Below are 22,325 nucleotides of genomic sequence, written 5' to 3' on the forward strand. Positions count from 1 at the left end.
TGGTCTCCCCAGTGCCAAGTACAGAGGGAAAATAACCTCCCTGGACCTGCTGGACCATGTTAAAGGCCTTACAGTAGTCCAGACAGACATCAGTAGCTCTTGTGCATTGGTATAGTTACTCCATCATAGAAGGCCAAGCCATGCTGACTGGCTTGAATCACCTCCCTGTCCTCCACAGTCCTTGACATAGATTCTGGGAAGATCTGTTCCATGATCTTCCCAGGTACAAAGGTGAGGCTGACAGGACAGTATTTCCCAGTGCCCTTCTTTCTAACCTTTTTAAAAAACAGTGCAATGCTTCCTTTTTCCAGTCACCTGGGACTTTACCTGACTGCCATGAATTTTCAAATATCATGAAGAGTGACTTGGCAACTACATCAGTCAATTGCCTCAGGACTGTGAGGCACATCTCATCCAGGCCCATACACTTACATATATTCAGATTCCTCCGGTGGTCAGGAACGTGAGCTTCTCTTACAGTGGGAGGGACTTTGCTCTCCCAGTCCCTATCTAGTGATCCATCCACTTGAGAGGTGTAGGGAGAGAGGTTGCCAGAGGAGACTGAGGCAAAAATATTGTTGAGTACTTCAGCCTTCTCCTTGTCCGTTGTTACCAGTTTGCCAGGCTGCTCATCATGGGAGATACACTTTCTTTGACTTTCCTTTTCTGGCTGACATACCAGTAAAAGCCCTTCTTATTACATTTTGCGTCCCTTGCCAAATGCAGCTCCAGCTGTGCCTTTGCCTTCCTGACCGCATGCCTTCACAACCAAGCAGTGTCCCTATACTCTTCCCAGGGTAGCTGTTCCTGCTTGCACTGCCTGTGCATTTCCATATGGTGGCAGTGAGAAAACTCTGCTCAAACAGAAGTGTCTCAAGACTTGGGAGATTCACCAGTTCTTGGACACCATGATCTGATAATCCACAACCAGTTCTACCTGTACATCTGATTGACTGTGTCAGACAGCAGTGTGATTCTGGTGAAGTTTTACACATAAATGCAGAAACATTTTTAATCACCCACACAAGACCTGAGAGGTTTTCAGGTAGCTAATGTGCATGGCTAGAGACATTTTGTCAAACAGATAAAAAAATTATTTTTAATTGTTTTTCTATGTCAAAAATGTTCCTAAACATGGTTTCCTACAGTTCCCTGAAAAAGACTAGCCTCAGCTCAGGAGCTAGTCCTAAAAGGAACTGCAAAATTGAAATGAAAAATTCGTACTGAGAAATCACCTCTACTGAGATAAAATACGTCACTGAAGGAGATGTGAACACGATCTTAAGATTTTTTATCCTAAGATAAATTTGCTATGTTGTGGGAAAAGTCTGTTTCATATGAAGTGAAAGCTACTGTGGCTGAATTTCGAAAAGATAACCTAATTGATACATTGACAAAAGATTAAGTCTATGGTATTTTTTGCACATGAAGATGTTTCGAAGCACATGTGGACTGCTGAAGTCTCTTTTTCAGCAGCCTTGTACTTACGCTCTGTAATTTAAGGCAAGGTCAGCAAAGAATGCCCTCCGTTTCTTATACTCCAGGTCAGCATATCCCTGAATAACAAAATAATTTGAAAAATATTTATGTTACGAGAGATTTGCTGGCATAAATATATTTGTTAACAGAACCATTCAGAAAGCCCAGGCCTAAAATAGATTGTGTTCTCTGAGGCAATGAGTTATAAGCCTTATGAACCTGGTAAGCCAAAGTCTACACTCAGTTGAATCAGTGACATTTTCATGAAACTTTGAGGGCTATGGCCAGAAATGAAAGTAACATGGCTTGGAGGAAAGGTTTTGGAGTTGTTCCAAAAAGAAACACTACAAAACACTACATCATGAATCGTTACACTTACAGTTAAATTTAAACACAAATCACATTAAACATGGAATGGAAATAGGGGTGCCACTTCTGCTGGGGAAGAGCTGATTCTCTGAATAATTTCTTTCTTATGCTAAGCACAAGATTTTGCAATACAGGGCTGCAAGGGCCATAATGGTACCAAGCCTAGTACCGCTTTGGCAGACAAAGTTCACTGTGCTTGCACAATACCCAGTGCTTTGGGTGAGGAAGGGTTCTTCACTGGCTAGAAATCATTAAAGTTGCCAATCTGTAGAAGTTACAGGTTTTCAGCTCATTTCCCCCTTGCCCATTTATTAGCATGTTATAATAAAGATAGGTTCAATAGTATCTGTTTAAAGGTGCAGTTTACTTACTTAATACCGGAAAGGATTTTTTGCCCTCATCATGTTTACTAGAAGCTGGGCTTCAAGTAGGTTTCTCCAGCTATTAAATATGAGTAGAAGTATGGAATCAAAGTCCTTTGAATTTTACATGATTCATAATAGGAATAAAATCAGAAATTTGGCCCTACGTTACTAATATAACTCATAAAGCGGCGTTGATCAGCATCACTATACAAATATTTATTAGTCTAAAATATTCAGAATTTACTGGAGCCACTTTGCATACTACAAGCCAAATTTCTCCCTTAGGTTTATTCACATAATCTTCAGTGTAGCAATAATACGAGTAATACTGCAATTAATGAGTACGTAAATCTGAGGAAAGAACTGGATCTTGACAACATGTTTATTTTTGTCATATGTTCTGGATAACATGTGCGTTCAGACGCCACCCTTGCTTTTCCATAACTGTTGCAAGTTCACACAAAATGCATGGAAAAAACATCAGGCCAGACCAGTGTTGATGCTGTGAGCTCTCATCTTTGCCCTTGCTGTTTCCAAGGCTCTGTGCCCACCCTCTGAACATCAAGAGCCTTCCTGGGAGAACACTGCAGCCAGTGTTAGTGTGCCCCAGAGAGTAGTGTCACAGTGTTATTGGTTTGCTTTTCTAGCCATTAAAGAGACAGTAAAAACCAAAGTGAAGCAGAGTACAGCCCAAATTTCGTGTTTGGCAATAAATGTGTATGCAAAATCTCTGCCGAGCCACCTGTACTTCAGTAGATTTGGTACTTTCCTCCAGTCTGATCGTTTCTGAGCCATGCTTACTAGCACTGTAAATGAGCCCACATTGTTCTTCCTCCTTCCTCAGAGAAATTATTTCCAGTGCCTGAGCTAACTTGTTTCAAGCTGGTTTAGGTAGTCCTACATTGCACTGCATTCTGGAGTGTAGGTTTATCCCCTCTCAGCACTTCTGTAACCCTGCACCATTGGTGCCTTCTCTCATCCTCTTCAGCACTCACATCTCCTCTTTGGCACATTAGGAGGGGAACTTAGTACAGTTCTAAGAATTCCCCTGGTGTATGCATTCATCTCGTGAGAAACAGCCTCAGAGCCAGCTCAGGAAAATGAGAAACACTTGGATTGTTTCTATTGGAAAGATGTGAGGAAGAATGGAAGATGGCCTGCTAAGGAGGATATGAAGCTCTCCTAGAGCATTATAGTTTACTAAGTGATTCTCAAAAATGGAAGATAGACTTGGAACGTTTTTTTGTCCCACACAGAACTGTACTTAGCTAACAACATTAACCTTGTGGGGGTTAATAAAAGGATCTAAATAGAGTTCAGACAGTTAGAGTAGTGAATGACAAAATCTTGTTCATTCTGTTGGCATCCATCAAATATTCTTTACCTTTCCCAGCACAAAGCTTGTGGTTTTTTCCCTTCCTGCTTCACTCCTATGTGATGTTTGTCAGAACACTTCGCAGTTCTGTGGCCTACCTTGTCAATCAGTAAATGGCCTTTGGAGTCCCTTATTTGTCTGTATCTAACTCATACCTCATCTGTACTAAAGCTGGAAAAAATTGATGAGAAATTACTGTTTGGCTGTTTTTTCTCAACATCACTAGAGCAGGACTCCACGGTGCTTTTTTCCTTTTCTTTCTCTGGAGTTTCTGCTTATGTCAAGGCTAAGAGTAGAGACACAAAACTACAATGAAAAACTATTATGAGTAACTCCTGTGAGTAAAGCCCTTTTTCTGGCATACTCATAAACAACACCTACTGCCTGAATCCAAGGGAAAGCCCATCACAAACATTCTAATGATATTTTGCAAAATACTATCAATAAATGCTGCCAAAATTCTGGCTCCAAAGACCATGTGAAAAATCAGATGTGAATTTGGATTATAATCTTTCCAACTTGCTTCCTATTTAAATTTTAGATGCTTACTTCAACTGAAATCAGTAGATCTTTTGAGCATTTAAGTCTCAGTGTGGGTATTATATCCCTTTGCCAGTTCTGCCATGTATTTATCGTATTTTCTGTCTAGACAATTTTTGTGAGTTTATGTATAATATTCCCTTCTGTGGGATCTGAGCACCTGGTACTTATTAGTGACCAGCTCTTTACCACTTGTCCTCATTACCATCCTTTGTACATCAGCACCTGAATGAGATCCCTGGTATAAGCAAAATGAAAAATACATATATGGAATATCTGAAAGTTCAAAGCAGAAAACACGAAAAGCAGAAGGCCAGGGAACCTGATGCTTGTGTGGACCAGCTAGTACAAAGTGGGCATATTTCAAGTATATTGTGGACAAAACAACTAACGATTTTTTAAAAAACTAAACAATTAAATAGAGACTCATACTAAAGAATATTGAAATCACTTCAGCATATGTCTGATGTTAGTCGTAAGTACCATAGTGAATCTGGATGTATAAGCTTCTCTCGTTATTAAGTTAAGAGAAATAACATTAAACTTACAGGGTGACCATGGTCCAAATTGGGATCATACTTGGTGATCAGATGGTGACATTTGTCCAGATCTTGGATTTTTCTGGGGAACCAAGGCACTGGAGAGAAAGCAATGAGAGTTAAATGAGATGGAATCAACTAATTTTTAAAATTCATAGAAAAGAAAAGTTGTGCTAATGATTACAAGCTTTCTTTTCATCAATATCTATGAATATTCATGCTTAGGTGTCAGTATACGTCAGTAGTTTATTTTATTTGTTGATCAAACTGGCAGACTGAATGAAACGTTATCTGAAACTAATTTGCAATGATAATCTCTTAGTTTTAATTAGTAGAAACATTTTTAAAGGTAAAAACATTTCCTCTTAGGCCTAATTAGATATTCAGTTTTGCACAGCACAACAAATATATTTCCACACATTTTATTTTAAAAAGTATTTTTTATCTTATCTAAAAAATAGTCATAGATTTTCACACCTTTAAAAATCAAAACAGCTTTTTAAAGGAAAACATGATATTTCTAGAGAAAAAATAGAACAAATATCTTGACTTAAAGTTTTTTCCTTCTGTCTCTTTATCAGTTTTTCAGCCAAAAATATATTTTAGCATTAGCTGGATTTCCAAACAGTTGCCTTCCCTTGAAGTGACTAAAATGAATATGAAGTGTGCCCTTCTTAACTCAATTGGCAGCATTTATAACTAATGAATTAAAAAAACAACTGCAAAAATACAAAGTTAATACTGTTTTCTGTGGTCAGACTGATACTGTGATTAGTCTTAGTGTGTTACACCTCAGAAAAGGTCTGTTTGGGGTCACCTTAATCTCATAATTTACAGGAGAAGACCAGGCATCTCTATAGTGAATGGCAAATTTAGCTTCATCCTTCTATCTTATATCCAGGCACCGACATTTTACAAAGGTACAAGACTACAAATCCACATCAATGGGAAATTCTAGTTCTTTCATGCCGTTATGTCCAATTCTGCACTAAGAAGGAAGAAGTACTAGTCTGAGAGATGTCTTATGTCTACCCAGAATTTTTGACTGAGCCTGTCTTTGGCTGTACTAATGGTTCTGCATGCAAGATGCCTGTCCTGCCACCTCTGGCTGTATCTCCTCAAAACCTGTACCTGATCACAAGTCCTTCAGCATGTGTCCCAATACACATCTTGCCTTACTGAGTCCTGTGAGAGGGCAGACAAGCTAAAGGAGAGAGGAGGAAGGACTATGGCAGAACCCTAGCCTTGTCAAAGAAATGAATGCAGTCAATAAAACAGGGATAGTGCTGGCAGATGTCAGTTTTTCTTCATGGAAGCAGAGGAAATCACTGCGTTTCTCAGGAAAGTAAAAATTAATTTTCAACTGTGGGTGGGACATTGTCGCATCACTGTCCTGAAGCAAACTGCTTGGGAAGGCCTGTCTGGCTCACTTAAAAAATCAGAAAAAAAAGAATAGAAAGTCCATATAGAAAAAAAAAATAGATTCATCCAGGAGCTGGAGTGACAGGGGTTGAGGTAGCCAGAATGTACATACTTGCATCTTCCCAGTAAAATAATTGCTGACCAGTAAGCATGTTTGTACTACTTAGATTATCTCTTAGTTACCAATATTGTCTCACAGGCATCTACAAACTCCACTAAAAAGTGGAGTTGCAGCTAGGCTTTTCCAATAAGATATACCAGTAAAATGGACCACTAACCCATCTTAGACCTAAGGGCTATTTGAGCTGAAAGTCCTCTGACACTTTATCACCCTTGGGTTCATCTAAATAGGATCAAAACCATGACCAGCTTGAAGGCCAAAACCTTCATATCCACACTTCTTGCTGGTGCCCACACCTAAGGTGTCTCTATGGTCCACAAATATCAACTCTCTGACCCTTTCATCTTGAAATCAAATTAACTGCTTAGGGCACTACTGAATTCTGGGGCCTGAAATACCCAGAAAAGACTCTTTTTGCATGTCAAGAATATTAATTCTAGCAATATTATATATAAAACAAGCCTGATGACTATTATGATTGATTTTCAAAACCATAAGAAAAAGGAAAAGGTGAACAAAATTATGTCCCTAGTAGTCATCTACTTTAATCATAAACACACCCTACTTTAACAGTCCCTTGTTTTTATCATAGATCCCAGTGCCAACACACTTGAAACCAGATGCTACTTCTGAGCACTAAGGTCTCAGCTCCCAAGGAAATGCTGCATCAGCTCCAAAATGCAATTTAGCTCTCCACTTTCCCTGAGGACAGTGATACCCTCTTGATATCCTGATAACAGCTTGGAACAAAATGTCTCTCATCATTAGCCTGTAAACAGGTAAAATACCAACTCACTTTCCATCATGGTGTCTGGTAGGGACGATGACTCGAATACAGCACAGACAGTGGCGTAGACATTTATAGCATGTTGCCAGGTGAAATACTGTTCCTAAAACGCAACCTTTGAAGCTGGCACAACCTCCAAGCAAGCTTTTCAGGCGCTTGGGAATATGCCTGATGCTCTGTTACTCCAATGAGTCTGTTCTCTACAAAAACCTTCCCCCTTGGCTCTCCCAACCTGCCCTGCAGGCTTTCTGCTGGCTCTGTCTCCTCCTTGAACTCTGGAAACTTCTTTAAGACAGTTGCATTTAGCTCTTTTTGGTGATGGAGCAATCTATCTGCAGACTATACTGCTGTACCTAGACCATCGTAGACACCATAAACAGACAGCTTCTGCTTCATTAAACAAAATGGACACAAAACACTACAAGTAAATGAAACATTCACACCCTCTGCCATATCATTGCATTCCCATCAAGTGCCTGTGCTCATGTCAGAGTGGTCAGTTCTCTGCATAGCTCTCAGCTTTCACCCCAGTTTCGAGTTTCCCCTCAGCTTCTTGTTTTGCTGCTTTATCCTTCTTATTTCCCTTTGTGCTGGAATGCTTTTCCCATCTCAGTTCCATTGGCTATGATGGAGTGACTACATTTCAACACCTACGGGAATGGTCTCAATTCAGGGAAAACAATCATGCAGTGGAGAAAAACCTATGCATGCTCACCTGCTTTTCAGACTAATTGCATTACAATTATGAAGCTAATGCTAAAAAAGTTACTCCAAAAAGAAACAAAACAGCACTAACTGATGCATGCCTTTCTTACCTTTTTCTTCTCTGCTAGCATTCACATCTTCTGCTACTCTCTTTAAGGAGGTGAGAAGGAGGCTAACATCAGCACTGTGAATTTCACATTCAACAAAAATGTCAAGGTCATCAGCAGAGTTCTTGGGCTTTTTGGCTCGTCTGGTTTCAAAGTGACAGACCTGAGTTTGAAACATCTGCAAGAGCCAGATGTTCATATGAAGAAGCTTCTCCAAAGACTGAAAATCCAGGCAAGTCTAGATACACTTCTATAATGTTTTTAAAAGGTGACTAAAAGAGATCTTAACAAGAAGGGCATATTAAACAATGAAACCCAGTAATGCTCCATTTGGAAGGAACTAAAATACAAGCAGAGCTAACAAATAAACACTGCAGAATTAGATAGAGCTAGATGGAGATGAAATATGAGGTACAGTCAACTGTAAAATTTCATCTGTGTAGAAACAACAAAGGAGTGGCTGGGTAACTATTAAGACCCTGGCAGAATGAAAGCATATCTGTTGATGTATAATAACACCATAATCATTAAATAATTGTAAATTATTAAAATTAAGAAACAAATAGAATACTTTCTTTTGAGTTATTCATTTTCACAGATGAGAGTGAGCACCTGGTAGAGAAACTTCAAGTGCTCAGAATATATAATGCCTGCGTGGTTTACAGCTCTTGTAGTCTCTGTATCTCCGGCCAAATATGCAAAGAAAATTCTTTGGCTCCTAACATCCTCACAATCTGAGTGTGTGAAATGCTGTCCCATTCTTTAGTCATGGCCGGCCATCATAACTGCTAGAAAGAAATAATAGATTGATATCTGCTCTAAACATCCCTTACATAAAATAGTGTTTTTTCTAAATGACTGTGTCCAGCTACTCCTTCCCTGCAGAGCACAACCCTGCACCTACAGAAGCCAGTCAACCTCTCTCAGCTGCTATAGCAAAACAGGGAAAATGAGAAAGAGGGAAGAGAATTGGAGGCATAAGACAGGCAGGGAGCAGAAGAAGGATGACAGAAGGGGAAATGCAAAGAGGGAGAGGTAAAGGCAATAGAGACAAAAGAGAGAGCTCAGAGGAGGAAGGGAATGGTGAGGTCTGTACCTCAAAGACTTTGGCTGCCTTAGAGAGTTCAGTCTTCCTCACGTTGCAGAGGGTGAGGGTCAGGATGAGAGTGGCTCGGCCATCTTCCCTGTTGGTCTCCAGACTGCCTCGCTTGTTCAATGCCTCTATGCCACACATCTCCTTCTCCTTGCCAGCCTCTTCCTTTTGGCCTGGGATTCCCACCAAATCAGTCTTCATTGGGAGACAGGACAGTGGATTGCAATTGCCAGGTGCTGAGTGGAAACTGCCTGAGGATGTGAGTTCTTCTCCCAGAACAAAGGCTAGGGGAAATTGGTGGGACTGGAGATGCAGTATGTATACGTGGGTGATGTGATCAGAACTCCCAGACAGCAGTGAAGCAAGCTGGTTGCTACTGTCTTAGGTGCAGGGACATTTATGTTGGCCATGCCAGACACATCAAGGGAAATCGCCTGCGTAGGATATACGCTAGAGCCCAAGATAACCCCCCTCCTCGAGGTAACTTCAAAGTGTGGCCCTCCTGCTCTGTTTGAATGTGTCTGCAAGCTGTTCAACCCTGGAGATGGGCTCCTTTGTGGAGAGGCAATTAGCCTCAGTCCCATTTACATCTCCAAGTCTGGACTGCCCTGTGCAATGTTTGATTGCCCCACCTTCCCACCCTCTCTTGCCTACAGGGGCCCTCTCTGCATTGGTCATGCCCCCACAGAACCAGAGGGGCTCTTCTCCCAAACCCTAGACCAGTCCAAGTGGTGTCCTCTCTACACAGACTCAATTGTGGGAGCGTGAGAGACCTGACCCAGAACCAAAGTTCATTGCCTGCTTCTGAGGTTTCCTGCCTACAGGATCTGATGTGTTCCAACCTATCCCTACAAGAGTTGAGCGCTGCCTGCAGGTGAAGTTCCTCTATTGGAACTTGATTCTGTCATGATTTTATCTCCAGTGAAGCAGACTTTCAAAAATTCCAGGGTCACATCTTTCTCACAACTGTCTGCGTAAACTCAGTGGGGATTCAGCTCTACTTCTGCCATGACCTAGCAGCCCCTGACATCCAAAAACATATTTCTAGGTATGAGCACCGTATCTTCAAATATCAGATTACAGTGTGCTGGAACACGTGTGAAACCCATCTTGCAGGCCCACAGAGAAAACCACCACTCCCTTCGCAGGTGGAGCCATTTCCGATGTGCCCCTTAGCAGCTCCTGGCTGGGTCACACATCCCAGTGCTGTATCGCTCTTCACAGAATCACAGAATCACCAGGTTGGAAAAGACCCACTGGATCATTGAGTCCAACCATTCCTACCAATCGCTAAACCATGCCCTTCAGCCCCTCATCCACCTGTCCTTTAAACACCTCCAGGGACGGTGACTCAACCATACCCCTGGGCAGCCTGTGCCAGTGACCAATGACCCTTTCCGTGAAAATTTTTTTCCTGATGTCAAGCCTGAACCTCCCCTGGTGGAGCTTGAGGCCATTCCCTCTTGTCCTGCCCCCGTCACTTGGGAGAAAAGGCCAGCTCCCTCCTCTCTACAACCTCCTTTCAGGTAGTTGTAGAGAGCAACGAGGTCTCCCCTCAGCCTCCTCTTCTCCAGGCTAAACAACCCCAGCTCTCTCAGCTGCTCCTCGTAGGAATTGTTCTCCAGCCTCTTCACGAGCTTTGTCACTCTTCTCTGGACTCACTCCAGAGCCTCAACATCCTTCTTGAGGTGAGGGTCCCAGAACTGAGCCCAGTATTCGAGGCCTCCACACTGGCCAAGGGAGATAAAGACAATGTAACCGAACTGTGCTCTCCAGAGACCACACCCGCACCACGTTTCTGCTTGGCAGACTGCTGGGAAGGTCTTGGCTTCCCCATAAATTCGCCTGGCTGAGAAAGAAGATCCAAGGTAGAGGATCTCAGCAGGTCTCAGCACACTGAGGACCGTGATCCCATCCAGACGAAGCAGCGCGATCCCACTCCGCGGAGAAGCGCCCCCGGCCGCGCTCAGTGGGACCCGCCGCCCGCGGGCAGGGCGGGGCGGGGCGCTGTCCGCGGTGCTGAACCCGCCGAGTCTCCGTCCCGCCAGCACCGGCGCTCGGCGAGCAGCTGCCCCAGCCCCGCCGGCCCCGAGCGCCCCGGGGGCTCCCGCAGGGGTGGCCGGATGGCAGCTGCAGCCCGAAGGGGATGGGGAAGAAGCAGTGGGCTTTAAGGAGGGGGATAGACTCTTCCCAGTCCTGCATTCATCCAACAGTGATAGCAAGGCTGGGCACAGGAGAACGAGCTGCGCTGACTCTGACTGTCTGAGCCTAAACTGGACCTTTTCCATAAAAAGAAGATGAGTGCATCCCCACATCCAGGCCACAGGCATAGCACAAGCAATAAATGGCATAAAGGCTCCTATTCCACCTACGTGTGGGCATGTAGGTGAAAGCCCCAGGACTCAGGATGCGTATTTAAGGTACCGGTCACAATTGCTGGCAGAGCAGGGGCATGAGGGTCTTATGGCTGTCTTTATCCTCTAGTGTCAAAATCTCATTCCTATATATTTGTACAGAACTACTCGGTGTTCTGCATATGAATGGAGGTTTCTCTACAGAACCAGAGAGGATTCATCAGCCAGTGTGATAGTTGAAGTGGTGTAGGCAGAGCTTCCAGCACAGCTTTGAAGCACACTGCAAAACCAGCACAGAGAACCCTGGCTCTTTGGGTGATTAAATGTCCTTGCTCATCCAGCAGACATTCTGATACCACCTTGAATCCATGTTTGGGGCAGGCCCAGCGAGGCCTCACCCATGGTGTCATGTTGTAATCCAGCTCTGCTGAGACATCCTAAATCCTGATTTCAGCACTTTAGGGGACCTGTAGGAGCGCAGGAGGAGAGCTCTTAGTGTTAGTGCTGAAGTTTAAAGGGCTATGCAAGGGCTGGAGCACAGTGTGTCATCCTTTCCCATGAGGACAGCCACCTTCTCTCTGAAGAAGATGGGGATCTCCTACCCCAAGTGTAAGCCCACCAACTCTCATGCAGCCCCTGGGACGGGTGCTTTAAAAGGCCTTGGCTGATCATCTGCCCATTTTTTTTCTGCTCCCACTGCAAATATCTTCACTCTAAATAAGCACAGCGGTATTAATTTGAGAAGAATGTTGCATTAATATTTCTGTTTATTTAGGTTAGTTTAAATGGTTACTTTTGAATATGAAAAAAAAAGAGTTGTCTTTGCCAGCTGCCAGAATGGTTTGAAGCATCGAAGAGACAAGCTTTAAAAGAATTGTACTTCTGTGGGGTCCTCTTGTGTTAGTCCCTCTTTCAACAATTTCTGCATCCATTGGGTAATACAGTATCCATACTCCAAGACTGCTGTCATATCTAGGCATCTTAAGACACCCAGAGGACACCATATCCCTGTATAACCTGTGCTAAAGCCTCCAGCCTCGATCACCATCGCTGACCTTGGCCAAGGTCTCTGTAAAGGACAAGGGCCCCATGAGAGGGCTTCTTTGGTCACCCGAAACAGAACTGGAGGTCAGAACATTGCAAGTATGATCACAGTGAGACAGAAGAGAGAAAAGTTACTTAGAAGAGTGACTTGGGATAGACAAGTCGGAGTAGTATACAACGATGTTCAGAACATGCAAAGGCAGAGCAATCAAGGCTTTGCTGTACATGTCTAGGTAATTTCACACATCAAAATTTATATATATATGTAGGGATGAGTGGTACTCAATCAGTGCCAGACAGTCTTTTTTGAGTTGGAGCCCACCTCAAATGGGCTTTCCTCCTACCTGGGTAATACTACTCAACCTGTAGGGTTATCTTGCAGAGGAGTTACGCTACATAGGTAAACTGGCCAGTTTGCTACACAGTTTTAGTTTTCTTTAGCATGCAAATAAAAAGTCACCCACTAAGAAATACTTTTAAAAATACAACTTATTTGTACTATTTAAAGCACATATGAAGAAGTTAATTTGTTCTGCCAGAAAATCTACTTTGAGTAGATTTCCTCTGTTTTTAAAATACTGAGTATTTCACTTTTTCTCATCTCTCTGTCTTGCTGAACCGCTGTGTTATGCTGCTTTGGCTGAGGTTATTTCTCATTTAAATCTGCATTAATGGACACAGGATCAGACGTGTGGCGTCAATATTCTTTAACCATTCCACCTGCACATAAATACAACCATGAATCCCAGGTTCTCAACATCACTATAGATTTACTGCTACTGTCATTCATAACAACAGCCATAAGATGAGGAGCTTGGAAAGCTGTCTGAGGACTAGTTTGAAAGACTTCACTCTTGAGATGAAATTGTCTCTTTGTGGTACACAGTTACCTTACGGGTCTTACAATATTAAAAGAGAAGAATATGGGCTACTTTCACACTGAAAATATACGTCAGGCAGAACTGAAAGATTTGCACAGACATTGTCATGAGAAAAAAAAAGGAAGAAAAAAGATAGAGATTAAAAAGCTTGCTTCAAAGCACCAAAATGATACCATTTTGCATAAGTATATGTCTATTGAAAAGGGCTCCAGCTGGTATGCTTATATTAATGTTATTACCCGCTATAAATATAATGGAAACAGCTGTACTTCCTGTCTTCCTAAAGGAAGATGCCTACATTAAAGCTCTGTTGATTTTCAAGCTACAAATACAAGAGAAATACAATAGTAGGTATGAGACTTGTGGACTTTCAAATCCTTCTCCATCTTTGGGTCTTCTATCAGAAATATGGCTCACGTCTCATTATAGTATCATGCTGCAGAATTGTTTCAAGCTGGAAATACTGTTTTGCTTTACTTTGTTCCATTCTGCTCCAACATACAAGTGCTGATCTCCTTCCTTCTTCAACTAAGGAGTTACAGGGACATATTATACAATGCGGGCAACTCTAGAAAGGCATTTAGCTGCTTTGTAAGAAAATTAATGGATAAAATACAGAAATAGCTTTGCTGAACAGCCAAGCTTTTATCTCGCCATGGCTCAGCCTTTGAGTTAAGCTGGGTGCACCCTTGCTTCCATTTGCTGCTTCAGTTGAGCTGTACTCCAGAAAGAATAAAACTGTTTTAACCAAAAAAGGGAGATTAAAGCACAAGTTGGAGAAGGAAGAAGACTCCGAAATGTATCATCACTTAGGAGCTGCCTTGAAAGATATCTGGTTTAGGTTTGAATGCACTCAGTCTGAGACACAGCTAACTCAGGTCTTCCATAGCTTTGGTGGCGACACTAGCCACAGATACAGTGAGTTAGGAGTTGGAAGGCTTGGATGCCTTTCACTGTATTGTAAGAATGACTACTGCATTTTGAAGGTGTTAGTATCCACTTCCTGGATTGTGAGTACAGAAAGTTAGGAGACACCTTGTAACAGTGCTGAATAAAGCACTCTCAGAGAAGGACATACACAATACAGGATAGTCTTCACACAAAAGTGATGTTACATAACTTTACAGCCAGTGTAGCTCTCAGACGGGACTAATAAGTCCTTGATAACTTGTTAAAACACCTGCATGGTTTCCTGCTTGCACAAAGTATTGGCAAACTGGCCTCACATCCAACAGCAGAAAGCCACATAGATTTGCCTTTAGGTAACTCTTCTCTGAAGGGGCTTTTTTGTGGGTACTGTATTGAGGCACAGACTCCATACTCTGGATAGGCAGTATCAGTGCCTTGCTCGGGGACTTTGCTTTGCAGACCAATGGCGCACAACCACATGCAGCATTCTTGACTTACACAAATCCTTTGTGGACTGCTGTTTGTGCATATATGGTATATTATATATGGTGATAATTCTTTGTTAATGAGGCTGCAGTGTACTTGCTATCTTTTCCACTAACATCTGTGCTTTGGATCAATGGCAACATCACATTTTTAGGAAAAAAAAATCAGAATAGAGGTGCTTGTTTGTAAAAGTAGGTATACAAAGGGCCAAACAGTGTATGTATACCCCCTGAAAGGTGTAGAATTTGGCACTCCATGGGAACCTTGTGTAAATGTGAGGGGCTAAGGGGAGAATGGCTGTGAGAGAAAGCATGGTAGATTAGTCTGTTAGTGATTACCATCCTGTCCCTGGTAATACAACCTCAGAGCTGCAGCAGACTATAGCTCTGCATGGTAGAGATCTCTTCCTCCTGCTAACCTTTGGCATAAGTGATATGGAAGTTTTCTTCAGATTCCCAGAACCAAGGTGATTTTTTGCATTAGTGAGAAAAAATGTATAAGTATCTGAAGGCCAAAAGAGTCAAGGGTCACCTGCAGGTGTCTCTTTCTCTGCTAATCTATAGTAATTAAGATATATAACATAAGCATTCATTCAATACACTGCGAGATAAAAAACTGAGACTAGGTGAAGACTGGCATTTGGTTCTTGTCAGCAGCCAGCGATTAGCAAGTTGCAGCAAATCTTCATTTTATCTTCTGGAGGGCATTGCAAAGGATCCCCATCTCACCTGCAGAGGAAATAATCAGAGCAGTCAATCTTACAGCTAGCCTGTTTCTAACACACCTGTATATATTTTCCATTTATATCCATTCCTTGAAAGAATAAGGTGAACTAAGGAGTGCTGGATTGGACACATTTATTAGGGTCTTACTGGAATAAGGTTTGCAGAGTCAGCCCTTCCCCTTCATCAACCATATGAGGATGGCACACAGGACTGGGCATGCTGGTCCTCAGCAGGCTAGCCAATATTGGGGGTGGGGGGCAAATGTAACAGGAAAAATGCTAGAATGGCAGAAGAGAAGGTGATTAAAGCCAAGCTTTTTCTTTTCTTCCTTACTGAGAACAGCCAGAGTCATACATCAGAATCCATTACTAAGCCCTGTGGCCTTTCCTAGCATGTACAGTAAAACTGGATATTTCAAATGTAACAAACTGCAGTCAAATGGAAATGCTACTTTGAAGCTTGGCTAGAATTAGGAAGCCATTTCTTTACCAGAAAGGAGATATGTGCTGCTTGATCTTGATTAGGCTCATGATACTAAATGTAACCAGGTGAAATCTGCTTTGTGGTGGCTATTTCTCATCTGAGTTTAGAGAAATTTGTGGTAACAAATCTGTAGTTCCTTACTATTGATAGTGTCGGCTAAGTTCTTCAGCTGCTTTGCATTGTCCAAGACTTCAATCCTCTGGGTGTAGGGATTGTATCGAACAGAGAAAGGACGAGGGATCGTTTGAGCAAATTTCCTAAGGCAAAAATACAAGTAAACATACAAACCTGGAAAGGTCCTTTTCTCAGTAACTCACTCTCTTCTTGGTATGTGCTTTTGTTAATGAGGGGAATAAGAAAATCTGCAAGAGGAAATAACTGAAATTCCTGCCAAATTATCTAAGACCTACAGCTATAATCTGCATTTGTTCTTACCACTTTTGTTTTTTTCCAAATAGGACAAATTATACCACTGGCACAGCAATACTGCTCCTGGTATAGGCCAACTATGTAGCTATTGGGATTTGTCAGACTTGAAAACCTCATTTTCCTTTCCTTTCCTGATCCAAGTCTGCAATTTCTGGGAAACTTAAGTCAGGTACCTGTGCCATCCTGGCATACCAAGGAGTAAGCAGAGTGCTGACTACTAATATGGTTGTTATTGGCTTCCAGGTCATTACAAAGATAGGAGACAGTCAGTGGAATGAAGCAGTATTCTTGATACCACTTATTCACAGCCTCTTTTGCAAAACAGTTAATTCCATAACAGAAACATTAAGATTTTGGTATCTTTGGGAAACATTAATTTGCATAACCACAGAACTGTGGAAAGGAGGACTCTGAATGGGATGAAATGGTCAGAGCTATTGTTTCAGGCTCCTTGTAAATCCCAGCAGGATACTGGCTTATATATCTGCTTTGGATTACTGAAGTTATTGCTGAAAGAGGAAGGAAAGCATGCTAGAGTTGACTATGGAGCCCCACTATGCAGACTGTGACTTAGCATAGTAAATCCTATACACCGGGAACAGCGGAATGCGTTGGACACCAGCTCCATGTTGCTCCATCAGTTTAGTCCTAATTATTGTCCGGTAAGGCCATTGTCTCAAACATAGTTCAGTCTGAGCAGGCCACTAGGTGTGACAGTGGAAAAAAATATGTTGGCTATGATGAAAGTGTTTAGTGGCATCAGTCTAATATTTCTAAGGGGAGAGATCCACATTAGAAGATAGTCTCCTTAAATCTCAGCTGAAGGTAAGGTCATAATTAGAAGATGAAAACTTTAAGCTGGAAAAAAATTAGATCAGCGTTAGAATAATTTTTCAGAAAGGTTTTCAGTCATACACAATCAAAAACGTCCAGGTGAAAGCCACAAACACATGCACTGGACCAACCCCCAGACCTCTATCTAAATTTAACCAGTTTTCCAATTTGGTCATTGAACAAAAGGGAAAAAAAAATATGTCCATGATGTTTTTTACAGAGTTAGACAGCATCTTCCACTTTCTCAAGAGATTTGCTACTCAATTAAAGGAGTATATAGAGGAGTCAGAAACAGCATGCAGGGTATTAATAGCACAAACCAGAAGTGAAGGCCATCTTTCTCAGGTATTACCCCAGAAAAAAGCGCAGAAGGAGAGACTGTAGGCTTATGATGGCTGAGGAAGCAGAGTGGAGGTAGTTAGGAAGACCTAGGAGCTGGGGAGTCTGGGACAGCAGAATACCTTGTGTCTCAGTATGTGTTTATCTGTGAATGAGGGAGAGAAAGAAAGAAAAGACTGCAGGACTGGGACAAGTCCATGTGCATATCCAAGTATTTTTAGAGCGTGAACCCAGGCTAAGTCCCAGTGGCTTGGCTAATATCCAGAAACATGCCGGTTTTTCTTTTAAGCAGAAATAGAAATATTGTTGTGAGGTGGAATGCAAGCAGAATCCCAAATGCAGTCTGAGATTTTCCTGTTTCAAGAACCAGAACTGAACCTGGACCATTATTTTGAAGACTTGTTGATCTGGAATTGAATCTGTATTTGAATCACAGATGACGGAAAGATTTACTGTGTAGCCCTGCAGTCTTGTAAACACACTGCTGGTAGTAACAAGCCTGAGGCTCTGTATTAACCTAACTACACAGGACTCAGGATTAGGGTTATTAGGATTGCTTGGAGTTTTGTTTGGTTGTAATAGCAATTGTCTAGTGACCGCATAGCTATTATCTAATTTGTTTCAGTTTTGCTAAATTCTGAATAATTGTGTGCTATAATGTGTATCATTAATAAAATTGTTTGTAGACAGGAATAGCAAGTAGTTACTCTGTACATAGTAAACCAAGTCTGACCCTAAAGTAATGATGCAGCATAAAGGAGTACCAGTACTAGGAGATTTTTGGTATAGGAACTTTTAACTATAGGATTGTTGAAGAGACTTCTTTTGTAATAGTTAGCTACCTTTGCCCCGGCGTGTTAGTATCATTGCAACTGGACTAATAATTTTTGTTGCATTTTGGTTATGCATGTGAAACTCAACTAGATTAATCACAAATTTATGGCTTCGTGTATAAGGCATGTTCCCTTTATTGCCCATAACAAGATTTTGAGTGGAATGACTACTTAGTCTCTTTAAGCATGCACAATTTTTCTTACGCCTCTTAAAACATTACTGCCAACACAAGATGTGTTATAGCAGTGGGATCCACTATTTTGGCAATGGACAAGAAATTAGGTCTTTCATGGAATGACTGGATTACCTTAGTTTTTCTTGTGCATCTTTAAAACTTTCTGCAACATAGTAGATAGGCTGGAACTCAGTTACAGGGTACTTCTGCACAGCAGTCTTCTCCAGAATGAGAGGCTGAATCTCAGGCTTACTTGATAAACAATACTATGAGCAAAAGAGTAAGACATTTATTTCAGTTGAAAAGTGCTTGAATTTGCTGTGAAAGAAAGATAGAGCTATTGAATGCCCCCCAGTTTCAGACAGGAAAGTGTTGCTTCTGTGGAATACAATGACAATGTCACTTACTAGGAAAGAAACAGGTATGATTCCCCTGTGTATATACATGCTAACAAATTTATTAGAGCTCTCCAATGAAGCACGACATTTCATGCTACTTCCATGCACAAAGTACGAAGCAAATTAAGGATGTGAAGATATTCAGAAGAGCAATTTGAGCAATAATGAAGATCTTTGAAATGCTGTTTTGTAGAACACACCTGCAGCTCCCCAAACGAAGACAGCAGCCCTGCACCATATGCCTTGAGTGAATCGCCTTCCTTACATAGTCCAAACTCCACTGTAAACCAATAAACCTAACGAGGAAATTTGAAAGAAACATGAGATTCCTAGATCAAAAAGAGCGGTTGCATGTTATTGATTTGAATATATTTGAAGTTTACACTTCAGTTTAAAATGTTGTCATGTGTCAAATATCAACTGTATAAATACAATAAATGTCCCACAGACGGAAATTCTCTGAAAGGGGCACAGTGCTAGACTCATTGTGCCCTGACAAACACAGTTGTGTTTTACTATGCTTATATTTGTCACTAAAGCAGAGATAATAAAACCGTAGCAATAAAATTTCATTTTGGCTGGCCAACCTAGTTGAAGTTTGAACTTTAGTTGATAGAAGTTTCTGTTTCATACAGATGGTGTCTAGCTGCAGCAGCAAGAAAGGGAATGGACTGTTAGTGCAATATTGAAGGAAGATGGTGTGTGGTCTAGCTTGACTTCTTCATCTGTCATTTTGAAGGGATACCTGCTCTGGCTCAGAACTATCTCAACTATCAGAAACAACATATTGCCCAGGTGGGTTGGCACTGGGGACACTAGTCTCCATAGACGTTTTATTTAAAGTTTGCAACTTTGGGTCTCAATAATCTCAAAACAGGATTCAGGTGAACCACACTGACTGCTGGGGATATTAACTGCATGGCAGGGTGGAATAGAAGTGACATTCACATGTAGAGCGGCTACTGAAGCTGCCTCTTGAAATTTCCTGTGGGGATGTAGTAACATGTAATCTCTTCTTGCCCAATATGTTTGTGCTAGAGGAAATCTTGTCTGGGCCTCTGTATTTAATCACAACTGTCACTTTGAATAAGGGGTGCCAAAGTTATTTTCCTTTAATGCAACAGTTTCAGGGTGGGGTTTTACAATCATGGACTTCACTCTGTTTCCATTCAACTCTATGGGAGTTCTATCAGTGACTTCAGTGGCAACAGAATTAAGACAACACAGGGTGCTTTGGAAAACTAAGCCCTCATTTATTAAATTACCGTAGCGAGTTTCTCGATGAAATCATCCGGAGCTCCCAAAGATGCCAGTCCAATTTCCTGTAACAATAAACCATTATTCTTCAAGATGTTTATTGCAAACATTCTTCCTGTCTCATCTTATGTAATTTCTCACATTTTAAATGTTACCATCACTTGCTACCACACACAAATGTTTACAGGACATGTTCTTATCATGCAACAGCAATTTTAAACTAGAAATCTCTCCAGAAATGAACAAAGGGTCCTGTCCAAATGTCATTCACAAGACATAATCCTTTGTGCCTTGTACAAAGCCCATTGAGGTCAAATTAATTTTTCCTCTTGTTTTGACAGGCTTTTGATGAAGTCTGTAATGCACACCCAAGAGAATTATACTGTCAAAAGGAGATAAATCAGTCACGCCCACACACCTTACATATTTCTTTTTGTTTTGATGGGTCCTGATTGCAGGAGTTTTCCTAGAGCCTTGAATTAGTTATTTTTTCTGAATGACAGGGCATGATGTGAAAGAGCTTATTCATACCTTGGAAGCTAATGGAAACTTTTCTGGGAAGCATGCGATAACTGGATTCAGAAGACAGCCACACAAGGCTGTATATAAACAAGTACCTTTCTTAGTTTGCTCCAGCGAGGACTGCACAGTGAAAAAATCACGGTGACCCCTCACACACACCATGAGCATGGGAGCAGCCATCAACACGTCAAATCCTATTAAGCCAAGGTGCAGCAAGGCTTATCTTGTAGGAAACCCATGTTCTGGGAAAGGGCAAAGCCTGAGAGCAATACTCAGTGCTTAATAACTGTATCAAGTGACATTTGTCTTGTGAGCAAGATGCTACACCAAGTCCATTTTACTTCCTTCCTTCCTTCCTTCCTTCCTTCCTTCCTTCCTTCCTTCCTTCCTTCCTTCCTTCCTTCCTTCCTTCCTTCCTTCCTTCCTTCCTTCCTTCCTTCCTTTCTTCCTTCCTTCCTTCCTTCCTTCCTTCCTCCCTCCCTCCCTCCCTCCCTCCCTTCCTCCCTTCCTCACTTCCTCCCTTCCTCCCTTCCTTCCTTCCTTCCTTCCTTCCTCCCTCCCTCCCTCCCTCCCTCCCTCCCTTCCTCCCTTCCTCCCTTCCTCCCTTCCTCCCTTCCTCCTTCCTTCCCTTCCTCCTTCCTTCCCTTCCTCTTCCCTCTCTCTCTTTCTGTGTATCTCTCTGTCCTTCTATTTTTCTGACTTTCTCTCTTCCTGTCTTTTCACGTTTTCTGGTAAGATGAAGCCAAATGTTTACTCTTTCTCCAAGGTTTGGCTTCTTTTCCGGAGACATTAATACCACCAAAGAGAGAGCTCCTGTCCAGCCTTATCCCATGCTTGCAGCTGGGACAATTCCTCACTTTACACAGCCTCATCTGTGGCTTCAATTAAAAAAAAAAAAAAACAAAAAAAAAAACACAAACCCCAAAAACTTAATTTTCCCTAAAACTTGGACTGCAGGACAGGGCAATGATTCATCTGATTCATGAGCCATTTAACTTTGCTCAGAAGGATCAACATCTACAAAAAGGATTTTAGATGATGGCTTCACAAAGAGATTGCCTGTAAAAAAATTTAGGGTGTATGAGTTCACCTAAGTGATTTGTGTCAAGATTTCAAGCAATAAATAGATCAGCTTCAGTCACTCTAAAATGATGTGCTTAAAGGTGGATCCACCCTAGCCTTCATAGCTCTTGGTTCATCCTCTGAATTACCTAGTCTCTGGGTTGTTCAATCATGAAAACAGTATAAACACTAAGTAACTTACCTGGGAAAACTGAGCAAAACTGGGATCAGCAAAAAGCGGCACATGTCCTAGCAGCTCATGGCAAATATCACTGCAGGAAAACATGACATCTGAATAACTTCAATTTAGGAAAAGTTCAGTAGTGCTGAATCCTACAGTCAGCATATAGGGGCAGGAGCATAGCACATTTGCTCCTACCAGCAAATAATGTTCAGGACTCACAGGAAAACATTTTGGTCTAAAAGAAATCTTGTGACAGGAAGACTTGCACACTCCAGGGTTTTCAGTGCTTTTATCATCATACATCCCTCAGAGAACAGATGAGACGTTATTTGGTTTTCCGTATGGAAGAAAACCATTCATTCAACTGCCCACTCAGCTCACGAAAGCCCATAAAGAAATCACCAGACCAAAGAACAAGAAACCTCTTTGGATGAAGCTCAGGCTATTAAGACAATTCCCCATAGTGTCAATATGTACCTCAAGAGCTCAACTCTGGTCCCTATTCAG

The 22,325-nt window shown here is 41.8% G+C and overlaps 2 protein-coding genes across 2 annotated transcripts in view; both read right to left on the bottom strand.

Annotated features, from left to right (window-relative positions):
* LOC138734989 (tyrosine 3-monooxygenase-like) overlaps positions 1–9,103 on the bottom strand; it is a 34,490-nt gene extending 25,387 nt beyond the window's left edge. The window contains exons 1-4 of the mRNA XM_069883196.1: positions 8,906–9,103; positions 7,813–7,987; positions 4,677–4,765; positions 1,489–1,556 (exon numbers count right to left, since the gene is read on the bottom strand). Of these exons, the coding sequence (XP_069739297.1) occupies positions 1,489–1,556; positions 4,677–4,765; positions 7,813–7,987; positions 8,906–9,103 (530 nt within the window). The remainder of the gene's footprint in view (positions 1–1,488; positions 1,557–4,676; positions 4,766–7,812; positions 7,988–8,905) is intronic.
* Positions 9,104–14,611: 5,508 nt separating this feature from the next.
* Positions 14,612–22,325, bottom strand: part of PAH (phenylalanine hydroxylase) — a 38,937-nt gene continuing 31,223 nt past the window's right edge. Inside the window, exons 8-13 of the mRNA XM_069859473.1 lie at positions 21,837–21,906; positions 20,059–20,115; positions 18,994–19,089; positions 18,528–18,661; positions 15,926–16,041; positions 14,612–15,304 (exon numbers count right to left, since the gene is read on the bottom strand). Coding sequence (XP_069715574.1) covers positions 15,261–15,304; positions 15,926–16,041; positions 18,528–18,661; positions 18,994–19,089; positions 20,059–20,115; positions 21,837–21,906 — 517 coding nt within the window. The 3' untranslated portion in view covers positions 14,612–15,260. The remainder of the gene's footprint in view (positions 15,305–15,925; positions 16,042–18,527; positions 18,662–18,993; positions 19,090–20,058; positions 20,116–21,836; positions 21,907–22,325) is intronic.

Source organism: Phaenicophaeus curvirostris, chromosome 1 (genome assembly GCF_032191515.1).
Source record: "Phaenicophaeus curvirostris isolate KB17595 chromosome 1, BPBGC_Pcur_1.0, whole genome shotgun sequence".
Taxonomy (NCBI): domain Eukaryota; kingdom Metazoa; phylum Chordata; class Aves; order Cuculiformes; family Cuculidae; genus Phaenicophaeus; species Phaenicophaeus curvirostris.